Source organism: Terrapene carolina, unplaced genomic scaffold (assembly GCF_002925995.2).
Source record: "Terrapene carolina triunguis isolate 2854851 unplaced genomic scaffold, T_m_triunguis-2.0 Scaffold211, whole genome shotgun sequence".
Taxonomy (NCBI): Eukaryota; Metazoa; Chordata; order Testudines; family Emydidae; genus Terrapene; species Terrapene triunguis.
Genome location: NW_020664562.1, coordinates 36,668,447 through 36,690,636, shown reverse-complemented (window position 1 = coordinate 36,690,636; position 22,190 = coordinate 36,668,447). Strand labels below are relative to the sequence as shown.

At 47.7% G+C, this 22,190-nt stretch overlaps 1 protein-coding gene across 1 annotated transcript; it reads left to right on the top strand.

The window, feature by feature from the left end:
• The first annotated feature begins 9,705 nt into the window (after nucleotides 1-9,705).
• LOC112115953 (growth arrest and DNA damage-inducible protein GADD45 alpha) lies at nucleotides 9,706-13,200 on the top strand. Its single transcript, XM_024213195.3, has 4 exons — nucleotides 9,706-9,887; nucleotides 10,052-10,153; nucleotides 10,790-11,009; nucleotides 12,463-13,200. Exons 1-4 carry the CDS (start codon nucleotides 9,844-9,846, stop codon nucleotides 12,574-12,576), a joined length of 480 nt encoding a protein of 159 aa, XP_024068963.1. The 5' UTR covers nucleotides 9,706-9,843; the 3' UTR covers nucleotides 12,577-13,200.
• The last annotated feature ends 8,990 nt before the right edge of the window (nucleotides 13,201-22,190 follow it).

Here is a 22,190-nt window from a genome sequence, read left to right as displayed (position 1 = left end):
TAGGATGTATTAGCACATCTGTTGTAAGCAAGACACGAGAAGTAATTCTACTGCCCAACTCAGCACTGATAAGGCCTCAGTGGAAGTATTGTGTCCAGTTCCGGGCAACACACTTCAGGAAAGATGTGGACAAATTGGAAAAAGTCCAGAGGAAAGCAGCAAAACAGATTAAAGATCTAAAAAACATAACCTACAAAGAAAGATTGAAAAAAGTGAGTTTGTTTAGTCTGGAGAAGAGAAGACAGAGGGGGGACATGATAACAGTCTTCAAGTATGTGAAAGGTTATTAATAAAGACGGGGGATAAATTGTTCTCCTCAACAACTGATGACAGGACAAGAAGTAATGGGCTTAAACTGCAGCAAGGGAGATTTAGGTTAAACATTAGGAAAAACTTCCTAACTTTAAGGATAGTTAATCACTGGAACAAGTTTCCTAGGGTGGTTGTGGAATCTCCGTCATTTTAAGTTTTTAAGAAAAGGTTAGACAAACAACTGTCAGGCATGATCTAGATAATACTTAGTCCCGCCTCAGTGCAGTGAAAAAAACCTATCGAGGTCCTTTCCAGTCCTACACCTCTGTGATAAGCAAATATCAGCTAAAAAAGGCTATGTATAAACTAAGCTTCCACACCAGGACTAGTTAAAATAGATAAAAGAGTTGCTCTAGCATAGAGGGTGATGGGCAATCTCCTCACCCCTAATTGCCGAGACCACCATCTCCTTTCCATCAGAGCAAGAATTTCAATGGAAAACAATCACATGCTTCTTCTACATCTCAGTAATCACCAGCAAAATGAATCCCAGTCCCTCCTGTAGGGAGATAAGTGGCAAAGGTGGTGGCAACCTGTTAAAAATACAAGTATAATTCAAAGGTAATCCTGCACCTTCCTCAAAGCCAGGGGAAAAAAACAAAACCCCAACAGGTTAGCTAAGGTAGAAAGTGAAATGCAAACTTGAGCCCCAGATCTCTGTCCAAGCTGAGCAATATTCTGTGCAGAACAAGAGGGGGAAGAGACAACATTGGTTTTAAGCCACTTTTGAATGGGGAAGTCTGAGATTGTATGCAGCCTTTTGTTTAGCTGTTCATTTGCATTTTATAAGAGTAGTTCTTGGTAAGGCCAAAGGTAAAGTATACATGTAAATACTTGGCATAATATTGCAGAACAGAAAGGGACAGTAGGTTTTGGTGTGGTATTGTTATACATAGGCATGTGTATAGCTATTGAGTTTAACTATTGAATATTCAGAGTTATTCAGTGCAGCACGGTTATACACAGGTAGGGTAGGTCTGAGATTGCTATACACAGATACATGGCTGGTTTGTGCAGCATTGTGTTCAGGTTGAATTTATTCAGTGATTGATATTTTTTGAGAGATAGTACAGTGGAACTTTAGCCCTGAGGCACTGCCACTTGTTTCCTGTGTGTTAGCTCTTCAAAGAAGTTACAGACTGTCTGATTTAAGAAGAGATCTATTCCCTTTCCTCTTTTCATATTTCGTTTAGCTATGTTGTAATTTTCCTATGAGTCACAGTCTTTGCTGCTTCAGTTAATATCTTTTGTAGGTTTGGGGTGTATCTCCGGGAATGTAGCAGTGTAAGGTCAGTGGAGCTGCACTGATTTACACCAGCTGAGGATTGGGCTGTGATTTTTTATTAATCTCTCTGGTCTGTCAAAGGTTTTGTAAAGTCTGATCAAAATGGCAGGATTTGGGGGCAGTGCCAGAAAATGTGTATGTGGCAACTAAAGATGCCATCCAGGGCTTAAAGAGATAAGACACTGAACAAAATGGAAGGCTTCTCACAGTACCTTTTAGAAAAGTTATTTTGTTAATATTGCAGTGATTGCAAATAACTACCTGGCTTTTGGAGAGAAGCATGGCCTGAAGGGCCAAGCCTCAAGTTTGAAGTAACTAGATTCCCTAGAATGAAATGCTCACCTCCCATCAGTTCTAACATAGATCAGTTTGGTTCCATGCAGCTTTTTGTGCAGGGTCATTCAGGTCAGGTCTGACAGTGTGGATCCACCTGTGAGAATTACTATTTATTTGGGCTTATTTAAACCATACATTTAAAAAGTGCCATGGTGCTAGGAGGAGGGCCTAACCCTAAAAGCTTCTGGAATGTGCTGAGCAGCCTCAAATCCCACTGAAGTAGGGTGACCATCCGTCCCACTTTTAACGGGACAGTACCGTATTTAAGCCCTATTGCAGGTGTCTCGCCTTTTTTTAAAAAACGGGCAAATTGTCACATATTTTCTGCTCCCCCTGCTGGTCAGTCAGTGGTCAGTCAGCGCAGCCCCAGCCGTGTCTTGTTTGTGGCTGGTGAGCGAGTGCGGCCAGGTGGTGGCTTGTCAGTGAGAGCACGTGGTGGCCTCAGGCCAGGTGGAGAGGGGGGAAGATGACACATCAGGTAGCCCCGTGTGTGAGGGGGTAAGGGTGTGTGTCACCCCTCGCCATGTGAAACCTTAAGCAGGGGTTTTCAATTGAGGTCTGCAAGTGCAGACGATGCTGAAACCCAAGGTCTGAGCCCCAGCGCCGCCCATGGGGCTGCAACCCTGATCCCCGGCGCCCACCGCGGGGCTGAAGCCGATGCCACGGGGGGGGGGGGGGGGGGGGTTGAAACCCCCGCTTCCCGGGGCCGCGGGGGGGGGGGAGGCAGGGCCGGGGGAGGTGTGGGGGGGGGACCGAAGCCCTGATTCCTAGCGCCTGCCGTGAGGCTGAAGGCAGGAGCCGCGGGGCTGAATCTTGGATCCCCGGTGCTCTCCATGGGGCAGAAGCCCCCTGAGCAGAGTTGGGAGGCACCGGGAATGTTGCCACCCCAAACGGCAGCTCCACACCCCCCACACCTCCTTCTCTCTCTGCCCTCTGGCCAGTTCAGAGGTGGGAAACTGGAGCTGGGCAGTGCGGGGCAACTGCTCCTCTGGCTGGTGCCATGGAGCAGGCAGCCAGGGTGTTCCCTCCTCTCCTGCTGGCTGCTCCTCAGCTCCCAGCCCCCTTTTCTCATGCAGCTGGTAAGTGCCGTAGGGGTGGGGCTAGGGTGACCAGACGCCCTGATCTTATCGGGACTGTCCCGATATTTGCTTGTTTGTCCCACGTCCCGACCGATGTGCGGTCGGGACACTGGACAAACAAGCAATTTTGCCCTCCCGGAAGGGCTCTCGCCCCACCCCCGCCCCGGCTCCGCCCCCTCCTCCCCCCATTGGCTCCCTCCCCAAATCCCCACCCTGGCCCCGCCTCTTCCCCAAGCACGTGGCATTCCTCCTCCCTCCCAGGCTTGCCGCTGTAATGGCTCCCAGCACCCTGAGCTACCCCCTGTCCGCACACAGCCCCTAGCTACCCCCTCACTTCACCCTGAGCTACCCCCTGCCCATACACAGCCCCTAGCTACCCCCCTCCCTGCACCCTGAGCTACCCCCTCCGCGCACACAGCCCCCAGCTACCCCCTTCACTGCACCCTGAGCTGTTTTCAAACTTTTTGAGCTGACTTCCCCCACACCTTTGAGTTACAATTTTTGGTTGTGCCTCCCTCCCGTCACAACCAAGACAGGCTGGGTGGCCTCTTGAGGTGAGTCAGGGGGTGAAGGTGGCACTCCCTCCCCAGCCCCGCTGGCACTGGCTTGAGCCCTGCTGGCCCCTGCCCCCCAAAATAGAAGTCTACTACGCCTATGCCCAAGGCCCCCCCCCAGACCCCTGAGGACCCCCTTTCCTTGCTGAGCTCTGGAGTTTTTATAGCATGGTGGGGGGCTACTGCATAATTCTGATTGATTGCTGTTGAATATGAGCAATTTTACAAGGTGTCCCATATTCAGCATAGGGAAATATGGTCACCCTACACCAGTGTTTCCCAAACTGGGGTTCGTGAACCCCCAGGGGTTCACAAAATGTTACAGGGGGTTCTCGGGGAAAAATTCCCTAATGGCGGACAAAGCTGTCCCTAGGGACACTGGGCAGCATGGGACACTGAGGAGACTTAACCTTCAAGACTCCTTATAAGAAATGGAAAGGGAGGTGGATATTTTTTGCTGTTTTTAAAATTAAATAGGCAACTAGTATTATTTTTAAAATTATTATGAAGAACAAGTTTAAGCTTTGTTGTAACGTGCGTTGTTTGCCTGGACTGCTCAAGACCTGAATGCTTGTGTAGGAGGAACTCTTTGAGTTGGCTTCTTAAATACCTTCATGCTGTTTCACATCTGATACTCCTTGATGAAACATAGGAGCCTTGTCTTATAACAGGCTTATTCAAAGTGATACAAGCTACAAAAGTGAGATCTTGGAAGAGTGTTGCCATTTTCATAATGCAATAAAAATACTGTAATGATAAATAATAATACATAGTATGTAATAAACATGTCACAAAAACAAATTTTATATTTCCAAGATCACTGCTTTTATAATTTATACTCAGGTAAAGGAGAAAATCCCTGGAAATATTCATTTTTAAGAGGGGGTTCACGAGACTTGACATTTTAGTGAAAGCGGTTCACAGGTTGTTAAAGTTTGGGAACCACTGCCCTACACTGAAGCCAATGGGAGCTGAGGGTGCACTTTGCCTTCGAGGTGGCTCTCAGCACTTCACAGTTATCAGTGGTACCTTATCAGCAAGGGGCAGATATAAAGTGTAGCCATAGTGTCCCTTGTAGAGATAGTGTTGTTATTTTAAGACTTTGTGCCATATTTAGGGACCCTGTGCCCTTCAGAGCCCAACAGATCCAAATTTATGTGCATCAGAGAGTAAAGTATTCTGAATCCAATAACGGTCTAAGACAGAAAGCATGTTTTCTAGGAGAAACATCTAAGGGTGACCACCAGCCCCAAGACTCTCTGTCTAACCATCTGATTTACCACACAGTTTAATACAGGAAGCTTCCTCCAGTTAAAATCTTTGGTGAAAAGATCACATCAGGCACGTGCATGACTTACAGAATGTGCAGGGCAGAATTTAGCGATGGCAGAAGATGACACAATTAACACGTGTATAATTAAAAACCATGTTATAATAACAACGAGGCGTCCGGTGGCACCTTAAAGACTAACAGATTTATTTGGGTATAAGCTTTCGTGGGTAAAAAAACCCCACTTCTTCAGATGGGGTATTTACCCACAAAAGCTTATGCTCAAATAAATCTGTTAGTGTTTAAGGTGCCACCGGACTCGTTGTTTTTGTGGCTACAGACTAACACGGCTACCCCTCTGATACATGTTATAATAAAAGTTATAGACATGAGAAACCTGTAGGCTCCTAAAAACAAACCCAAATGTTCCACAAAGTCACTGACAAAAGCTCCTACATTCTTTTGAGGACAATGTATGGAGAGGACATTAACCCCAGCACTTAAATGCCTAATAAGGCCAGATGTTCAGAAAGCCATCAAGGCTGCGGGATAGGCTGCATTGTGTAATCAGGATATACAGTATCTGCTGCACACACGTCCCTTCCACCTTCTTCTACTCACTCTTGGCACTTTATTAGTATAAGTAATTTGAATTGCTGCACAATTAAAATGATAAAATACTTAAAGTAAATAAAAAAAAGCAGAGGGGATATTTCTTTACCAGCTTCTTGGAGAAAAACAGACACGAACCTATTAAGTTGTGGCTGCATTTTTCGCTTCAGAGTTGCCAGCTCTCTGTATTGTATTGGAAGTCCTGCAATATTTTGTGCTTTGTTCTTAAAGCTCCAGCTGTTGGAGTCAGATTATGAGCCGAGTATCTCAACTTTCATTAAAAAAAGCAAAATAAGTCTCTAGCCCCCCTGGTTGTGAAGAACAACTTGAAAAATGTGACTTGAGTGTACCCTAAAGGCCTAGAAACAGGATGGCAAATTAAAGAGAAGCCCATTTTTTAAAAAAAATTCATTATTTTTAAGCCAGTGTTATGATTTTGCGGGGGCCTGACTTGTGATTTTTGAATGCTTGGGGTTGGCACTATTGCACTTAAGAAATTCTGGTACAGAAGGAAAAGTGATATCATTGGGCCAAATGTTTCTCTCAGTTATCTGAGTAGAAACCAGAGTGACATCCTCGATCCTGGTACTAAGCACATACCAAATTAACTCAGCCTAAAACATTCCCAGTTATGCAGCGAAATGCAGTGCCCAACTCCCTCATTTTAAGCACCAACTCACCTCCGTGCCACCCATAGTTTCTATCTCACTTTTATCACAGTGAATTATTGACATAATGCTGATTCATGCAATGGATATGATAGAAAACTTTGTACCTATGCTAAATCAGAGGCACCTGAATGTAATGTCACTGAGAGCTGTATTGGCAATTGGCCAAGGGCTAGACCTGGCTTGCATGTACATTTATCCCCAGTAGACGATTGAATGTGGGCCTTAAAATGATATGAGAGTCATTTCTTTTCTCTGGGGTTGCCCATTGTGCAGCACCAAGTCTAAAGTGTGGTTTCAGTCAACAAGCTATCACTGCTCCCCTCTCAAGGAAAGTACAAGTTCAGGCACTTCACACTTCTAATGGTGATATGACTTCATATTTCAGGATTTTTTAAAACAGATCCAGCCCTGACCCCAGCTGATTGCCAACACAGATGTCACTGACTTTACCTTTGGACATCTTCTTGCTTTAGCCAGTAACAGCGCCTCCCCTCTCCCCGAACCTCTCCCCACTGACCCCTATGCCCAGCACCACCTGCCAAGAGACCCCTCCACAGAGTGGGGACAGGAGCGGAGCCCTGGGTGGGGGTCAGGCAGCAGGGACCCCGGACCCCGCCGTGCAGGGCAGTGCGGCAGCCCCGAGTTGCTGGACCCCGCCGCACGGGGCTGGGTGGTAGGGCAGCCAGGCAGCAGCCCAGACCCCAACCCCGCAGGGCTGGCCAGCAGCCTCAGACCTGGACCCTCTGGGGCTGTGCGGTGACCCCGGACCTCTGCTGTGTGGAGCCGGGCGGCAGCCCTGGACCCCAGACTCCTGCTGTGCGGGGCCTGCCGGTAGCCCCAGACCACGCTGTGCGGCCCGGCGGCCTTTAGCACACAGCTGGGCCACAGCTGTGCGATAATTGGGTTGCATGCGGCCCATAGGTTGAGAACTACTGGCCTAGAGACAGTTTTCTGTCATTTCTACTGCATGAGTCAGTATAATCTTACGTCATTAACTTACTGTAATAAATGTGAGATAACAGATTTGGGTGGTACAGAAGTGAGGAAGAGTTGAGAAATGCATTTCAGTGCATGAATGGGAATACTTAGAGTGATTTGGTCTGATACGCACTTACCACTTACTTATTTCCAGTCTCTTGTTTTTCCTCCAGTTACCATCCCTTAACTAGGGAGATCAGATTTTTGAAGTGGAAAACCAGGGCAGTTGTCATGGTAGGTTGTGGGTGGAGAGGCCAGTGCTCTGCCTGGGCATTAAGAGGCACCTATGACACTGCCCTCCAGAGCCAGCCATGTGCCCCACCTCCAGAAGAGAAACCAGGACTGTTACCGTAAAGGATGAAGTGGGAGAAAACAATCCTTACATCCCAGTGCTCCCTTTAGTCAGGGCTTCCACAGTCGCAGCCCCACCTCTTGCAGGCTTTACTCCCTTTAGTCCAACCTTACTTCCTTATTGCTGCTCTGAGTTTCTGTCACCCCAAGTTCTTGGTGCTTTATCTTCTCTCTGTTCTCTGCTCCCTATGCTTTCCCTCTTCCTCCAACCAGCATTACTTACACAGCTTTCCTCTTCTCTTGCATCAGCTCTCCCTCAAGCTTCTTCTCAGTCTCCCACTTATCCTCTCCAATGTCTCTTTCCTTGCTCGTTCTCTTCCCACTTCTATCACAGGGTGGCGAAAAGAGAGGGGAGACATCTTGCCAGGGGAATGGGGTACCTGGAAGTAAAAAAGGTTCTGTTGGAAGGGAGAGGGAGAGGGGGAGGGGCAGAAATCAGAAGAGAAGTAGCTGGAGAAGGTTGGAGGCCAGAAATGGAGGCCCTAGGGTAGAAAGAAGGAATCTAAAAATATGCCTGGAGTCCAACAATAGATGGGGCTGGACATGAGGGGTGCAGGAAAGTGACCTAAACTGAAGACAGGAGACAGAAATGGAGCTGCTGTGTCACAGGCAGGAAATGATGTCAGAGTGCACGACTGAGAAATGGCCCTCAGGAGCTCCAGAGCAGCACACAAGGCCAATGAGGCAGCCATGTCTTCCAGTACTCACTCAGAGAAACTGAGACTAACCCAACCAGGAGGGGAAGACAGGTCCCATAAACTGGAAAATTCCCAGTAACCCAGCTCCCCCTGACTGTAACCATAATGCTGGTTAGCAAAGGGTTGGCTCTGCCAGATCAGCATTCTGGCCCTGACCCAGAAAAGCACATGCTTAAACATTAAGTGCTTTTGTGGATTAGTGCCAGAGCATTCAGCACCTTGCAGCATTGAGCCCTCAGTGGGTATTTGTGGGCGTAGACAATTTTTGGCTTACTAAGCCTATGGAGTCCTGATTTTTAGGAGTCAAGGGCCAGATCCTGAGCTTGTATAAATTCACATAGTTACTTGGACTTAAATGGAGCTATGCCAATTTATATCAGCTGAGAATCTGGCCCCTACTTTCTAGTTACAGCTGCTTCACAATCACTGTCTTATATTACAAGTGACTGGTGACCTCTCTTCTGATGTTAATGAATACTATTAGTAACACTTACAATGGCATTCTTCAAACATATGTTAAAAATGGGTATGCCATAATAATAGGGTGACCAGATGTCCCGATTTTATAGGAACAGTCCCGATTTTTGGGTCTTTTTCTTATATAGGTTCCTATTACTCCCCACCCCCGTCCCAATTTTTCACACTTGCTGTCTGGTCACCCTACATAATAACCACGCGCCCAATAATACTGTTTTGTGTTTCCTAAGCACCTTCCATCTGAGGTCCTCATACAACTTTCACCAGCATTAATGAACCAAGTCACACAACATCCCTGGGAAGTGTTCAGATGGGGGAAACTGAGGCACAGAAACCAGATTTTTTTTTTTTAAAGGTGCACTGGGCACCCCCAGCTCCCACTGCAAGTCAACAGCTACAGGGAAGTCAAGGGGGGCTGGGGGTACTTAACACCTCTCCAAATGGAGCCATATGCATGCCAAAGTCATGCAGCAGCCGAGGTGGATACAGAAACCGGGTCCCTCCCGTGCCCATGCCCTGTGACATCTGGGTGGCAGGTCACACACCCCACTACTGAAATGCTTCCCCCCATTGAATTCAATGCAGGAGTTCAATGAACAGCAGCTGGAAGGGACAACGCGCTGCACGCGAGCAGCTACACTTGGCTTTTCTAACCTGCTTACTAACAACTACTATTGTCCTGGTGCTTTGCGAGCACTAAGCCCCGGCAACAGCTTTGCCCAGCAGCCCCCTCCCCCACACAGAGGGGGGAGAAATGTGCACCGACCAGAAAAACAGCTGAAGCAGCCCACAGAGGCTGCAGGGATGATCGACAGCGCCCTGCCACCGCAGACCCCGCCTCCCAACCCATTTGCCCCGCCAATCGGCAGGGGAGGCGCCCGCTGTCGTCCCGCGCCCGGCTTCCCAGGCCCCTCCTTTCACCGGCGGGGCCCGGGCAAAAGGGGCAAGCGGGCCGCGAAACCACATTTGCATAGCCCAATGGGGCGGCCGCATGCAAATGAGGAAGGAGACGGTTGGCTGGATGTTGGCAGGATAACCCCGGCCGGGGCCGCCTTTGTCGCTCAGAGGCTGCGGCGCTGCTGGCGGGTGTAGGCGGCGCGGCGGGGGCAGGGGCTGCAGCCGGGGAGGCGCAAGTTCGTGTGAGGGTCGCGGCAGGGCCCCCGCCGGTGTGTCGGGCGGGGCGGGGCGGGGCACGCTCCGGCGCTACCCGCGGCTGCACTATGACTTTGGAGGAGCTGCCTGGAGAGCAGCAGGCGATGGGCAGGTACAGCGGGGCGGGGGGCTGCTCGCGGCGGGACGGTAGCGCGGCGGGGCTGCCTGTCAGCCGATCGCACCGCCGGGGGGACGAGGGGATGCCGGGGCGGGCGCAGCGAGGACTCTGCCCGGGGGTGGCTGACAGGAGCCTCGGCTTGTTCTTGCTGCTCTCAGGATGGAGACGCCGGGGAGCGCGCTGGAGGAAGTTCTCAGCAAAGCCCTGAATCAGAGGAGCGTCACCGTCGGGGTCTACGAGGCTGCCAAGCTGCTCAACGTGTAAGTGAGGAGGCCAGAGGCCCCCGGCTGCCTTCTGCTGTTGTCTGGTAAATCCCCTGTTCCCCGGGGCGAGGTGCCCCTGGGCACAGCCTGTGCGCTGTGCTGGGCTAACCGCCTCACACCCCTGGTGTGCGGAGAGCACATCTCTGTGCGCGTAGAGCGGGGCCGGGGGAAGTACACCTGTGTGCGTGTACAACGTTGGGGGAAGTACACCTGTGTGCATGTAGAGCGGGGCCAGGGGAAGTACACCTGTGTGCGTGTTCAACGTTGGGGGAAGTACACCTGTGTGCATGTAGAGTGGGGCGGGGGGGGAGTACACTTGTGTGTGCGTGTTCAACGTTGGGGGAAGTACACCTGTGTGCATGTAGAGCGGGGCCGGGGGGAAGTACACCTGTGCGCATGTAAAGCAGATAAATAGGGATGCATCTGTATCGACTACATGTATGTACTGTATGTACACAGGTCTCACCTTGTGAACATACATGTACATTTGGTTGCTCGTGGCTCAGACACACCATCAGCCTGCATAGTAGCTTCTGCATATGTATAAGCTGTGACATTGTTTGTTTCGTCTGTGTTAAATATGTAATTGTGTGTTAGCTGTGACTAATCAGGCTGTATTGTTTCATCCTTCAGGGATCCGGATAATGTGGTGCTTTGTTTGCTAGCGGCAGATGAGGAGGATGATCGGGATGTTGCTTTGCAAATCCACTTCACCCTGATCCAGGCTTTCTGCTGTGAGAATGACATTAACATTCTGCGAGTGAGCAACCCAGGCCGACTGGCTGAGCTGCTGCTTCTGGGGGCAAGTGGGGGAGCTGAGCAGCCTGCAGACCTGCACTGTGTGCTTGTCACAGTAAGTGACCATCCCCTCCTCCCTCCCCAGTAGCAGGAGCACAAAAGACTCACTGACACAGAGCTCCCTTTCTGCTGCTTAAGCTGGGTCTCCGAGGCCTGTTTCTCACCTGATTACAGTTGGATTTGCTTTAGAGATGAGCTAAGATATGCATTTGGGTAAGATATTGAACACACCCACAGCTTTATGGAGTTTGGATCTAGGGTTCTGCCCATTATATATTCAAATCTGGGTTTACACCCTCCACCCCCAGATCTGGGAGTGCTCAGATCTGGGACTTAGATCAGGCCTATCTTTAACTTGCTATGGGGAATGACATGCCCTTTTCCCTACTTTGTTATTTCCTGTACTAACGACATTGGATCAGAGCTGTTCCTGATTTGATCATCAAGATTTTCCCCATATGGGCATGTTCAAACATGTTCAAGATCCTGCCGGCATCAGAGAGATCCCCATGAGTCACCTTGCTACAGCAGCCTCTTCTATTTGTTATTCCTTATTACAAATTGGCTCAGAGTAGAGATTAGATAGCACAGGTTAGTCGCTGGAGTGGGAAGAAATTTTCATTGAAGGTTTTTGGCAAGCCTGAACACTTTAGTAATAATTTCTTAACTCTAGCCCAGGGTCAAAAGTTACTGTGTACATTTCTCTGGAGAAAAATAGGGAAATAATTCAACTCAATTGAAATTCATCTGCTCTTTAGAGAGACAGAGCAGGAATTGGATCAATAATTTTCTGTTTAAAAAGTAGAGGAAGTTTATATTCATGCAGCTCCTATTTTAATATTTTTTCCTATACTAAAAATAATCCTCAAAACACTTGTTCAGCATTTCCATTATGCCCATACTGCAGAAGAAACATGAAAGGAATCTTAAGTGGTCTTGTTTGCTTTGCTGTTCTGGGTTATAGGTTTAGATGCAATAGTATAGGTGCAGTATAATGTTAAAGCTATTTTCTACCACTTCTCTACAATATCCTGACACTCTCATGGAACTCTCACTGAAATGAGTGGGAGTTATGGCCCATCATATATAATCCTGTATTTTCAAATAAGAAGCCAGATTATTAATGTTTGTGTGTGGTTTTCAGCAAGATTAACACTAGAGTGAAACAAAATTTCAAGACATCAAGAAAATGCCAGTACATAAACTAGGAATGTATTTAAAATGCTCTGACCACTAGATCACACCTCCACCACAGCCAGATTCTGAAGCCCTTACTCAGCTTTTAAATATTGAATCCCTGTTGCAAATCACGTATATAGCATAGGATTTCACAAAACCTCTAAAGGGCTTGAGGAGACTATTTGTATCAAACTACAATCTGAGTTCAAGGATCCAGCTTAGCTTTGCATTTGGATGTTAGTTGTATGTTAGTTAGTAGCACCGTCTTTTTGCACTAGTGATTTAAGACCGTTCAGTTTTGTTTTGAAACAACTCTATTTTTTTTCCAGAATCCCCATGCGTCTCAATGGAAGGATCCAGCACTGAGTCAGCTGATTTGCTTTTGCCAGGAAAATCGCTACAAGGATCAGTGGGTCCCAGTGATTAATCTCCCTGAGCGATGATGGCATTTGGATGAAAACTAATTGAACAAAATTGCACTGAAATTTTGAAATACTTTAGCAGTTGGTCAGGAAGTAAATCCCTATACCTGACGAACGGATTACAAACAACTGATGTCAAGTGGGTAGACTGAGATTGAACAACATGGTGTGTGGGACTGAAGGAAGTTGACTTTGCAGCCAGAAAGTTATGGGAATGAAAAAAGAACCTGTGCTGAAAGAGTTATAAGCAAGTGTGTCACTAAAGGAACTAAAAACCAGGCAGGAAGATTTAAGAAGCTGCATGGTTGAGTTACTTTCCAAATGCACCAAACACGTTGAAGTTTTAAAAGTGCAACTAGTAGTTTCTGGTTTAAAACACCTTTAACACGAAAGAGCAAAAAGGTTAATCAAAACTTTTTAAAAAATTTATTGTATTTTGGGACGTTGATGCTCAAGGTTTTATTCTAAGATATACTAAGTTATTTTTATGATATTGATGAAGATTTTATTTATGCTATGAACTTCAGAACCAGAATACCCTTAAGCAACTGGTATACAACTACACCACTTTTTTTAATAAAATAAAATGTTAAAACAGCTACATTTAATATAAATTTGTTTGAAACCTGGCTGGTGTTTATTTTACTGAAATAAAAATTTAAAAATCTCAAAAATCCTAGTGTTAGCTTTTACTTTCTTGCCAGATTCAATACTCTGCAATGCTAGGGCTGATTCTGCAGCTACAGTTCATTTTAGCACACAGGTGTTTTATATACACAGAAGTTACAGGACCAAGCCTGAATGTGGGATGTGGGTTTAATTCCTAAACCCCGTCATAGTTTAAAAAAAAAAAAAAAAGTACATTGGTGACAGTGGGGTCTGCTGTGTATTATTCAAGCACTTCAAAAGCACCTAAGGAGCTCAGGTCCTATTGAAAGTCAATGAGTTAGGTGCTTTTGAGAATTTTATACCAAAGTTCCTATGCTGAAAAGCAGTTCATGTCTTGGTCCATGAACGGCTTAGCAACTCCTACCTCCTTTGTATTTGAGAAGGGTAACAAGGCACCTGCACTGAGTCAGTAAAACCCACTTAAGACTTTCCCTGCTGGATCAACACCTGTTAGCAGGATGGGGAGATTAGGACAAACACTGCCAGTTCTGTTAGTAGTGTTATAAAAGATTATTAGGGAAGCACAGCACAGACTGACAGTGTGTTAGAATACAGACACTCATAACTGTGCCAAACCACTATGAGTGGGCATGGATAGACTTGTAGCATATTTGGAGTCTTACATTAACAGTGCCCAGACAACATGGCAATTGGCACAGTATAAAAGCCTAGGTAGAATAAAATAGCACAGATCTTAAAACTTACTGCTGTGTGAGATCTGCCCCAATCACAAATCTGAAGGGCATGGGAGCAGAGTTTCCATGTCTAGTCACTTTTCCCCAGACTTAGAACATAAGAATGGACATAGTGGGTTAAACCAATGCTCCATCTAGCCCAGTATCCTGGCTTCCGACAGTGACCGGTGGTTGCTTCAGAGGGAATGAACAGAACAGCACAATTTATCAACTGATCCATCCCGTCATCCAGTCTCAGCTTCTGGTAGTCAGAGGGTTAGGGAAACCCAATGCATGGGGTGGCATCCCTGACCATTTTGGCTAATCATCATAGATGGATCTATCTTCCATGACCTTTTTAAATTTTTTTTTTTTAATCCAGTTATACTTTTGGCCTCCACAACATCCCCTGACAATGAGTTCCATAGGTTGACTGTTCAAGTTAGTTGTTTTGTAATCACAAACAAAAATCTCAATTTCTCACGTAATGTCAATTGTAGCAGTTATTCATTTCACCACCTGAAGCTTGTGCGGTGTTGCTGATCGTGAATAGTTGCCCTGTTCCAACTCTTCTCAAGGCTGTGTTTCAGCAGAGGAGATGGAGAAAATGGCTACTAACCTCCATAACTGTTATTCTTCAAGATGTGCTGCACATGTCCATTCCACTCACGGTGTATGCGTGCCCCGTGCACAGCCATTGGAAATTTTCCCCTCAGTAGTATCCATTGGGGGAGGCTCAAGCACCCTCTGCTGCTACGTGCCGGCATAAAGGGCCCAGTTTTCCCTGAGCTCCCTCAGTTCCTTCTTGCCAGGCAACTCTGATGCAGAGGAGTGGGTCATGGAATGGGCATGTGCAACACATCTCAAAGAACAACAGCTACGAAAGGTTAGTAACTGCTTTTTCTTCTGAGTCATTACACATGTGCATTCCACTTCTGGTGACTCACAAGCCGTAACGTAGGAGAAGGGATTGGAATTCACATGCACACAGACTGTAGTACAACTTGGCCAAATTTAGCATCGTCTCTGGAGTACTGAGTAACAGCATCATGGGATGGGAAGATGTGAACTGAAGACCAGGTTGCTGCGCTACAAATGTCCTGGATAGGGACTTGTGCAAGGACTTCCCTCGAGGCTGCTTGCAATCTTGTGGAATGTGCCATCAGTGTGCCCAGCAGCAAACATGAATGCAGGAAATGATCCAGGATGAAATTCTTTTTGAAGAGACCAGGAGACCCTTCATTCTGTTTGCTAAGGCCACAAATAGTTGGGTCTGACAAACAAAACTGTACTGTCCTGTCTCTGTAGAATGCCAACACTCTTCTAATGTCTCAGGTGTGCAGATGTTGCTTCTCTCTATTCACATGTGGTTTGGGATAAAATGCACATAAGTAAATTGACTGGTTAATATGAAAATGAGATACCACTTTAGAGAGACATCTCAGATGAAGGTGCAAGTACACCTTATCCTTAAAAAAGATCGTAGAAAGCATTTTGGATGTCAGAATATGCAGTTTGGCCACTCTCCTGGACAAAGTGATAATTACCAGAAAAGCCTCCCTCAGAGATAGGTGTAGTAAGGAGCACATTCATACAGGCTCAAATGGTGGCCCCATGAGCTTCAACAAAATTAGGTTAAAGCCCTTCACAAATCTGATTCTCATATCATTAGAAAATATAGAATGGTTATCCACATGGGGATGGAAAGCTGCCAGGTTGACCTTGATAGCAGAAACCACTAATCCCTGCTGTTGTAGGTGCAATAGATAGTCCAGGATATGTATGGTAGAGAACTGCATTGGCAAGACCCTGGCTTGAGGAGACCAGACAGAAAAACACCTTCATTTTGATATGGAAGCAGCTCTGATGGAGGGCTTTCTACTATTTAACAAGACATGGTGAACTTGCTCCGAGCAAAACTCCTCCCTAGGATTTAGCCATAGAGCCTCCAGGCGATTAACTGAAGGGCCCACAGGTTTGGTGGAACAGCCAACCATGATCTTGGGAGATCAAGTCTGGGTGCAACAGGAGTGAAATTGGAGGTGCCACTGACAGATCCAATAGAGTGAGAAACAGTGCTGTCATGACCATGCTGGGGCTATTAATATAACTCGGGCCTGGTCCCACTTGATCTTTACAGCCACTCTGTGTAGGAGTGGGATTGGAGGAAAAGCATAGTAGAGCTTGTTCATCTAGGAAAGCCTCTGTGATGAAACTGGGACTGTTGCCTTGGAGGGTGCAAAATTTTTGGCAGTTCCTGTTGGCTTTGTTTGCAAATAGGTCTAGCTGGGAGTCCCCACTGTTGAAAAACTTATCTGGCTACATTTAGGAGCAGAGACATCTCATGGTGGCTCATAAATGATCTGCTTAGGCAGTCCGCCAGCTTGTTCTGCACCCCTGGAAGGTAAGAGGCTTTGAGATTTGCATTGCCAATTCAATCAAAGTTCCATAGGTGAATTGTTTCCTGACAAAGCAGGGAAGAGCGAGCGCCTCTCAGCCCGTTGAGGTAAAACATCACCATAGTGTTGTCTGTGAGAACAAACAGGCTTTTCCCTTTAACATGTGAAGAGGAGAGGCAGACAGTCCTTAGCTCTCTGACATTAATATGCAGAGAGAGATCCCTTCAGGACCTTGAGTTTGGAGGGGTCCCCAGATGAGCTCCCCATTCCAGGGCAGACACATCCATCATCATAGTCAGCAAAAGCTGAGGGGGGACCTTAAAATGTGCCACAATAGATCAAATTGTTTGATATCTTGTGTCTGGAAGGAAAGTCTGGCTTGAGTAGAGTCTAGTACTGTTCCTATAAACTCCATCCTCTGCACTGGACAAAGGGTAGAACTGTCTAAGCTGATCTGTAGACCTAAAGCTTTGAAGGTTGACTGGATGAGTTGAACATCGGAGCGAACATGAGCCCTGGACCAGCCTTTGACTAGCAAGTTGTCCAGGTAAGGATAGACCTATACTCATAGTCTCTTCAGGAAAGCAGCTCCCACAGACATATATTTCAACCCCCTGGGAAGCTACATAGTATTTATGTTCAGCCCTTTTTAAGGTGGGGGGGCAGAGACAAAGGGGTCTTCCAGAGAGCCTTAAGTCTATAATTGCCTTGTTAATAGGTAAGGCCACTCTTGAAGGCCTTGCTGTGGCCAAAATGTCAACAAAGCAGTGCGAGGATTCTTTAGCCTCCTCCACCAGGCTTAAGGCTACCCTCTTTAACAGCTCCTGGTGGGCCCTATAGTCCTCTGGTGGAGGCTAAATGCCCCCTGAGGAGATTGCCTCATCAGGAGAGGATGAAGAGGCCCGCACAGGCTGAGGCAGCTCTTCCTCCACTAGCTGTCCAGCAGGGTCCTCCTGAACTACCTCTTGCTGCTCGGTATCGGGCTATAGAAAAGGTAGTGCCTGGTGAGTAGATGCCCCATGCCTCTCTGAGGACACAAAACAGGAATGTCTCACGTATGAACTAGAAACCAGGGGGGGAACCACAGGTTCCAATAAGGCCACTGGTCTGGTAGTGGGTCCAGTGACCCCCTGGCCATCCACTTGATGGTACTACTCCTGCTGAAGGTTCCCTAGCAGGGGAGTAGTGCCTTAGCGGAGAGTAGTGAGAGCAGCTCCAGGGCTGGGAAACATAAGAGCCAAATCTCCAATTCAGAGGAGGGTGACTCTCCCTCCCCTGACTGAAGGGGCTGCTCCCTATGATGTTGGAGTCCAGTGCAGAATTGGAAGTAGTGCCACCAACATTGCAGGCTTCCCTTTCAACAGTACTGGTGGACGTACAGTTTGAGGCAACAGAGGTTGACATGGTACCAAGCGCTGCACCGATGCTGATGCTGCCCTCCTGCATCTGCTGGTATTTAGTGCGCGGGCTCCTGCACCGCTGGGTATACCGGCACCGAAAGGCTAAGCCACTCTCTTGCTGCAGCAAATGCCCCGCCATTTTTTACCGGCCGTTAAGGGCGAGCAATGGGAGGAGAGGGCGGAGAGGAGCAAGCAGGGGGCAGGGTCTTGTGGGGAAGAGATGGCACAGGAGCAGGGCCTGGGGAAGAGGTGCTGCAGCGGCGGGGCCTCATTGGAAAGGTCAGTGTGAGGTTGGGGCTCGGCCTGGCAGGTGGGACCACGGTTTGGGCACCTGTGGCACCCCTACTTTTAGAGTGCTTCCGCCACTCCTGTATCTTCCACTAGGCCAATGCTGGTCTCGGGGTCGTGCAGTGCCGTAGATGTAGAAGGCACTCCCTCATGCTCCGAACAGGACGGTGCCTACCTCAGTGCCAGAGTTAGCCGTACCAGCTTGAAGAGGAGTGCTTAGGTTTCAGCTGCACTTTATTCTTATCCCCATGCCTAGATGACTTCGGTACCAAGGACCATCCCCTCTTGGTGGTCTGCTTACAGGTCTTGTACCTCTTCTTAAGCACTAAGGAGGGTGAGCAGTGTTGGGACTCAGGCCACATAGGAGGCACACGTCTAAACAATGCCGAAGCACTTGCTGCTGAGCCTGATCGACCAGACGTCTCATGGCTGCCTCCATGAGTAAAAACTTTAGCCTGGCTTTTCTGTCTTTCCTTGTCTGAGGCTTAAAGTCTTCACAGATCTGGCAATGATCCTGAATGAGAGCTTCCCCTAAACATTTCAAGCAGTTTGAGTGTGGGTCGCTTATGGGCATTGGCCTAGCGGAAGATACAGGAGCAGTGGAAGCACCCTAAAAGTGGGGGTGCCACAGGTGCCCAAACTGTAGTCTCACCCGCCATGCCACCCTGAGCCCCTGCCCCCACCCCGCCCCTTCTCCCCAAGTCCCAACCTCACACCACCCCTTCTCCCTCAGGCCCCGCCCTCACACTGGCCTTTCCCCTGAGACCCTGCTCCTGTGCCATCTCTTCCCCCACCCTCCTCCCATCGCTCGCCCTTACAGCTGGTAAAAAATGGGGGGGGGGGTGGACATTGTCCTCCCTGTTCTGGTGCCACCTGGCAAGAGATGCAGGGCTTGAAGCCCGGTGACTGAGGCATCCCTCAGTACCGAGTACCAGAAAAACACTCCAATTGGGACCAAAAAAGAAAAACTTATACTATCTACACTATTAACTAAGTGCTATCAGTATAAACCTAGAAGCGATCTACAATTAATTTATAATGAACACACAGAGTACTTGCTAAGGCAAGCACAGCAATTCCAACAACTGTCATGGGTGGTAAGGAGCTGAGGGCACTCTGGGGCAGCATGGCCCTTTATGCCAGTGTGCAGGGGTGCGCTGCAGCAGGCGGTGCTTGAGCCACCCCAGAGAGTACCAGTAAGGGAAAAAAATTCTGATGTGTGCAGGTCGAGTGTACATCAAGAGCAGAATGAATGTGTACAATCCCTCAGAGAACAGAAAGTTCTTGTGGCCCTTCTCACTGAAAGGCATTTTAGCATGTATACAAATATAAGCTGTTTTCTGGAAAGGTATTGTAAAACAGCTGTGGCTACTTGCAACATCACTGCTATCACTTTGCAGCACAATATAGCTACTCTGAACTTTGTGGCAAGAGTAGGGCTATAACACACATCCTTCCACTCCAGAAACACAGATCTCTAGTACATGATCTAAAAGAGAATCTCTTTTATCTCTTTGCAGTACATGGCCTATGACACAACTGAATAGTTTGGAACCACCCCATACAGGCCAGTGGTACACAGAGGTCAATTCAGTACAAGATGGAAGTTTCAGACTAATTATTACAGATTCTCCCCCCCACTCCCAATCATTGTGAAATAATGTCATGGAAAAAGACTTAAGCATTCAGGTGGACCTATTAGTTTCTATATGACATCTAATGATTAGAGCACAGGTCTGGGAGTCAGTATTCATGGATACAATTTGCTGGCTCCATCCTTGACTTACTATGTGAGAATGGGCAAGACACTTTCTATTACTAACTGTAAGAATGCAGGCAGGAAGAGCTGTTGTAAGACATTTTGGATCATTCCTGCAGAATCCTAAAGTCTTCTTTTATTTACAATGATGAACTTAAACACGCTCCGCCTCCATGCATGAAATGAATGTATTTCTCCTACATGAGTGCTATTGGATTTAGTGTGTGTGAAGCACTTTGCACTTATCAAAATTCTAAAACCAAAATTTTGGCTGAGAGCAGTAGAAATTCTAAACTCTTTCATGGCAGGCTCAGGGCTCTTACTTCAAAAAGTATCTTGGAATTGCTTTATGACTTGGATGAAACCCTTTGGCAGCCAAGATTTGTTACTTTCCCATGACTCACAAAGGCATTAGATGTGCCCATATGCAAAATGACCAGAGAGCAGCACAGTTAAAGCCAAAATAAACACATCCTAACCCCACTGACATCAATGGAACCAGGTTTTCACCCTTTTCGTGTCCCCACCTATGATTTCCAATCATTTTAATTGAAGAGAGGAAGCGTCAACTAATGTGCATTTTGTAATGCTGCAGATTACTAAGGCCTGGTCTACACTAGGCGTTTATGTCGACTTTAGCGCCGTTACATCGACTTAACCCTGCACCCGTCCACACCACGAGGCCATTTAGTTCGACATAGAGCTCTCTTTAAATCGATTTCTGTAATCCTCCCCAACGAGAGGAGTAGCGCTAAATTCGACATGGCCATGTCGAATTAGGCTAGGTGTGGATGGAAATCGACGCTAATAGCTCCGGGAGCTATCCCACAGTGCAACACTCTGTTGACGCTCTGGACAGCAGTCCGAGCTCAGATGCTCTGACCAGCCACACCCTGGGAAAATTTGAATTCCTTTTCCTGTCTGGGCAGTTGGAATCTCATTTCCTGCGTGGCGAGCTCAGCAGCAGTGGCAACGATGCAGAGCTCTCCAGCAGAGATGGCCGTGCAATCCCAGACTAGAAAGAGGGCCCCAGCATGGACTGATCGGGAAGTCTTGGATCTCATCGCTGTGTGGGGAGATGAGTCCGTGCTTGCCGAGCTGCGCTCCAAAAGACGGAATGCAAAGATCTACGAGAAGATCTCTAAAGCCATGGCAGAGAGAGGATACAGCCGGGATGCAACGCAGTGCCGCGTGAAAATCAAGGAGCTGAGACAAGGCTACCAGAAGACCAAAGAGGCAAACGGATGCTCCGGATCCCAGCCCCACACATCCCGTTTCTACGAGGCACTGCATTCCATCCTTGGTGCGGCCGCCACCACTACCCCACCAGTGACCGTGGACTCTGAGGATGGGATATTGTCCGCGGCCGGTTCCTCCGACATGTTAGCTGACGGGGAAGATGAGGAAGGAGATGAAGAGGACGATGCAGTCGACAGCGCTTACCACGCTGATTTCCCCGACAGCCAGGAGCTCTTCATCACCCTCACAGAGATCCCCTACCAACCGTCCCCCGCCGTTACCCCAGACACAGATTCAGGGGAAGGATCAAGCAGTAAGTGTTTTAAATATCTTAACATTTATAACAGAACTTGCATATTTTAAATATTAACAATAGCTAAAGTGCTTTCAAGTATGTAAACTTTTATTCATAACAGAACAGGAAGATTTGAAATATTAACAATGGGTAAAGTGCTTCTAAACATGTAAACAGGAAAGTGCAACAAAACGGGAATCTGAACAAAGGGTATCATGATTATTGTGTCTTTGTCCGCTTCAATGTATAGTCCGAACCATTTTAAGAAAATTCAACAATGTCCGCTTCATGATTACACTGCCCAAGACGCTCCACTCTTTTGTCCCTCCAAGGGCACCTAACCCAAAAACTGGTCGATGTGTCCGGGGATAGAGGCGAGATCCCCCGGGGAGAACTCCTCATAGGCCTCCTGCAGGTGTCTTTCCAGCCTAATTATCAGGTTCTTTGGCAGGGAGAGCTTATTAGGCCCCCCGTGGTAAGACACGTTTCCCTGCCACAACGCCAGCAGGTATTCGGGGATCATGGCCTTGCAGAGCATAGCAGCAAATGGCCCCGGTTTCTGCAGGCTGTCCCGGAGCATCCTCTCCTTCTGGCTCTCTGAGACCCTCAGGAGGGTGATGTCTGGCATGACGCCCTGCTTTGAATTAGGTAGGGGAAAGTTAGTATTGGGACTGCTTGCCCGTTCCTTTACAGAACTGCAACCGCCGGTTTACAGCCACGCGGTTTACAGCCGCGAGGGGCTGGGACAGGGGCAGAGTTCATGCTTGCAGGATTGCTGCCAGCAGAGACTCGCATTGCTTTCTATGTGAAAGGAGGCCAGTGCCACTCTTAAAGTTTTAAGCGGCCACAAGTCTACGGCTTACCATGTTTGCCAGCTAGACAAAGTCCGGTGTCCTGCCCCGCTCCTCAGCT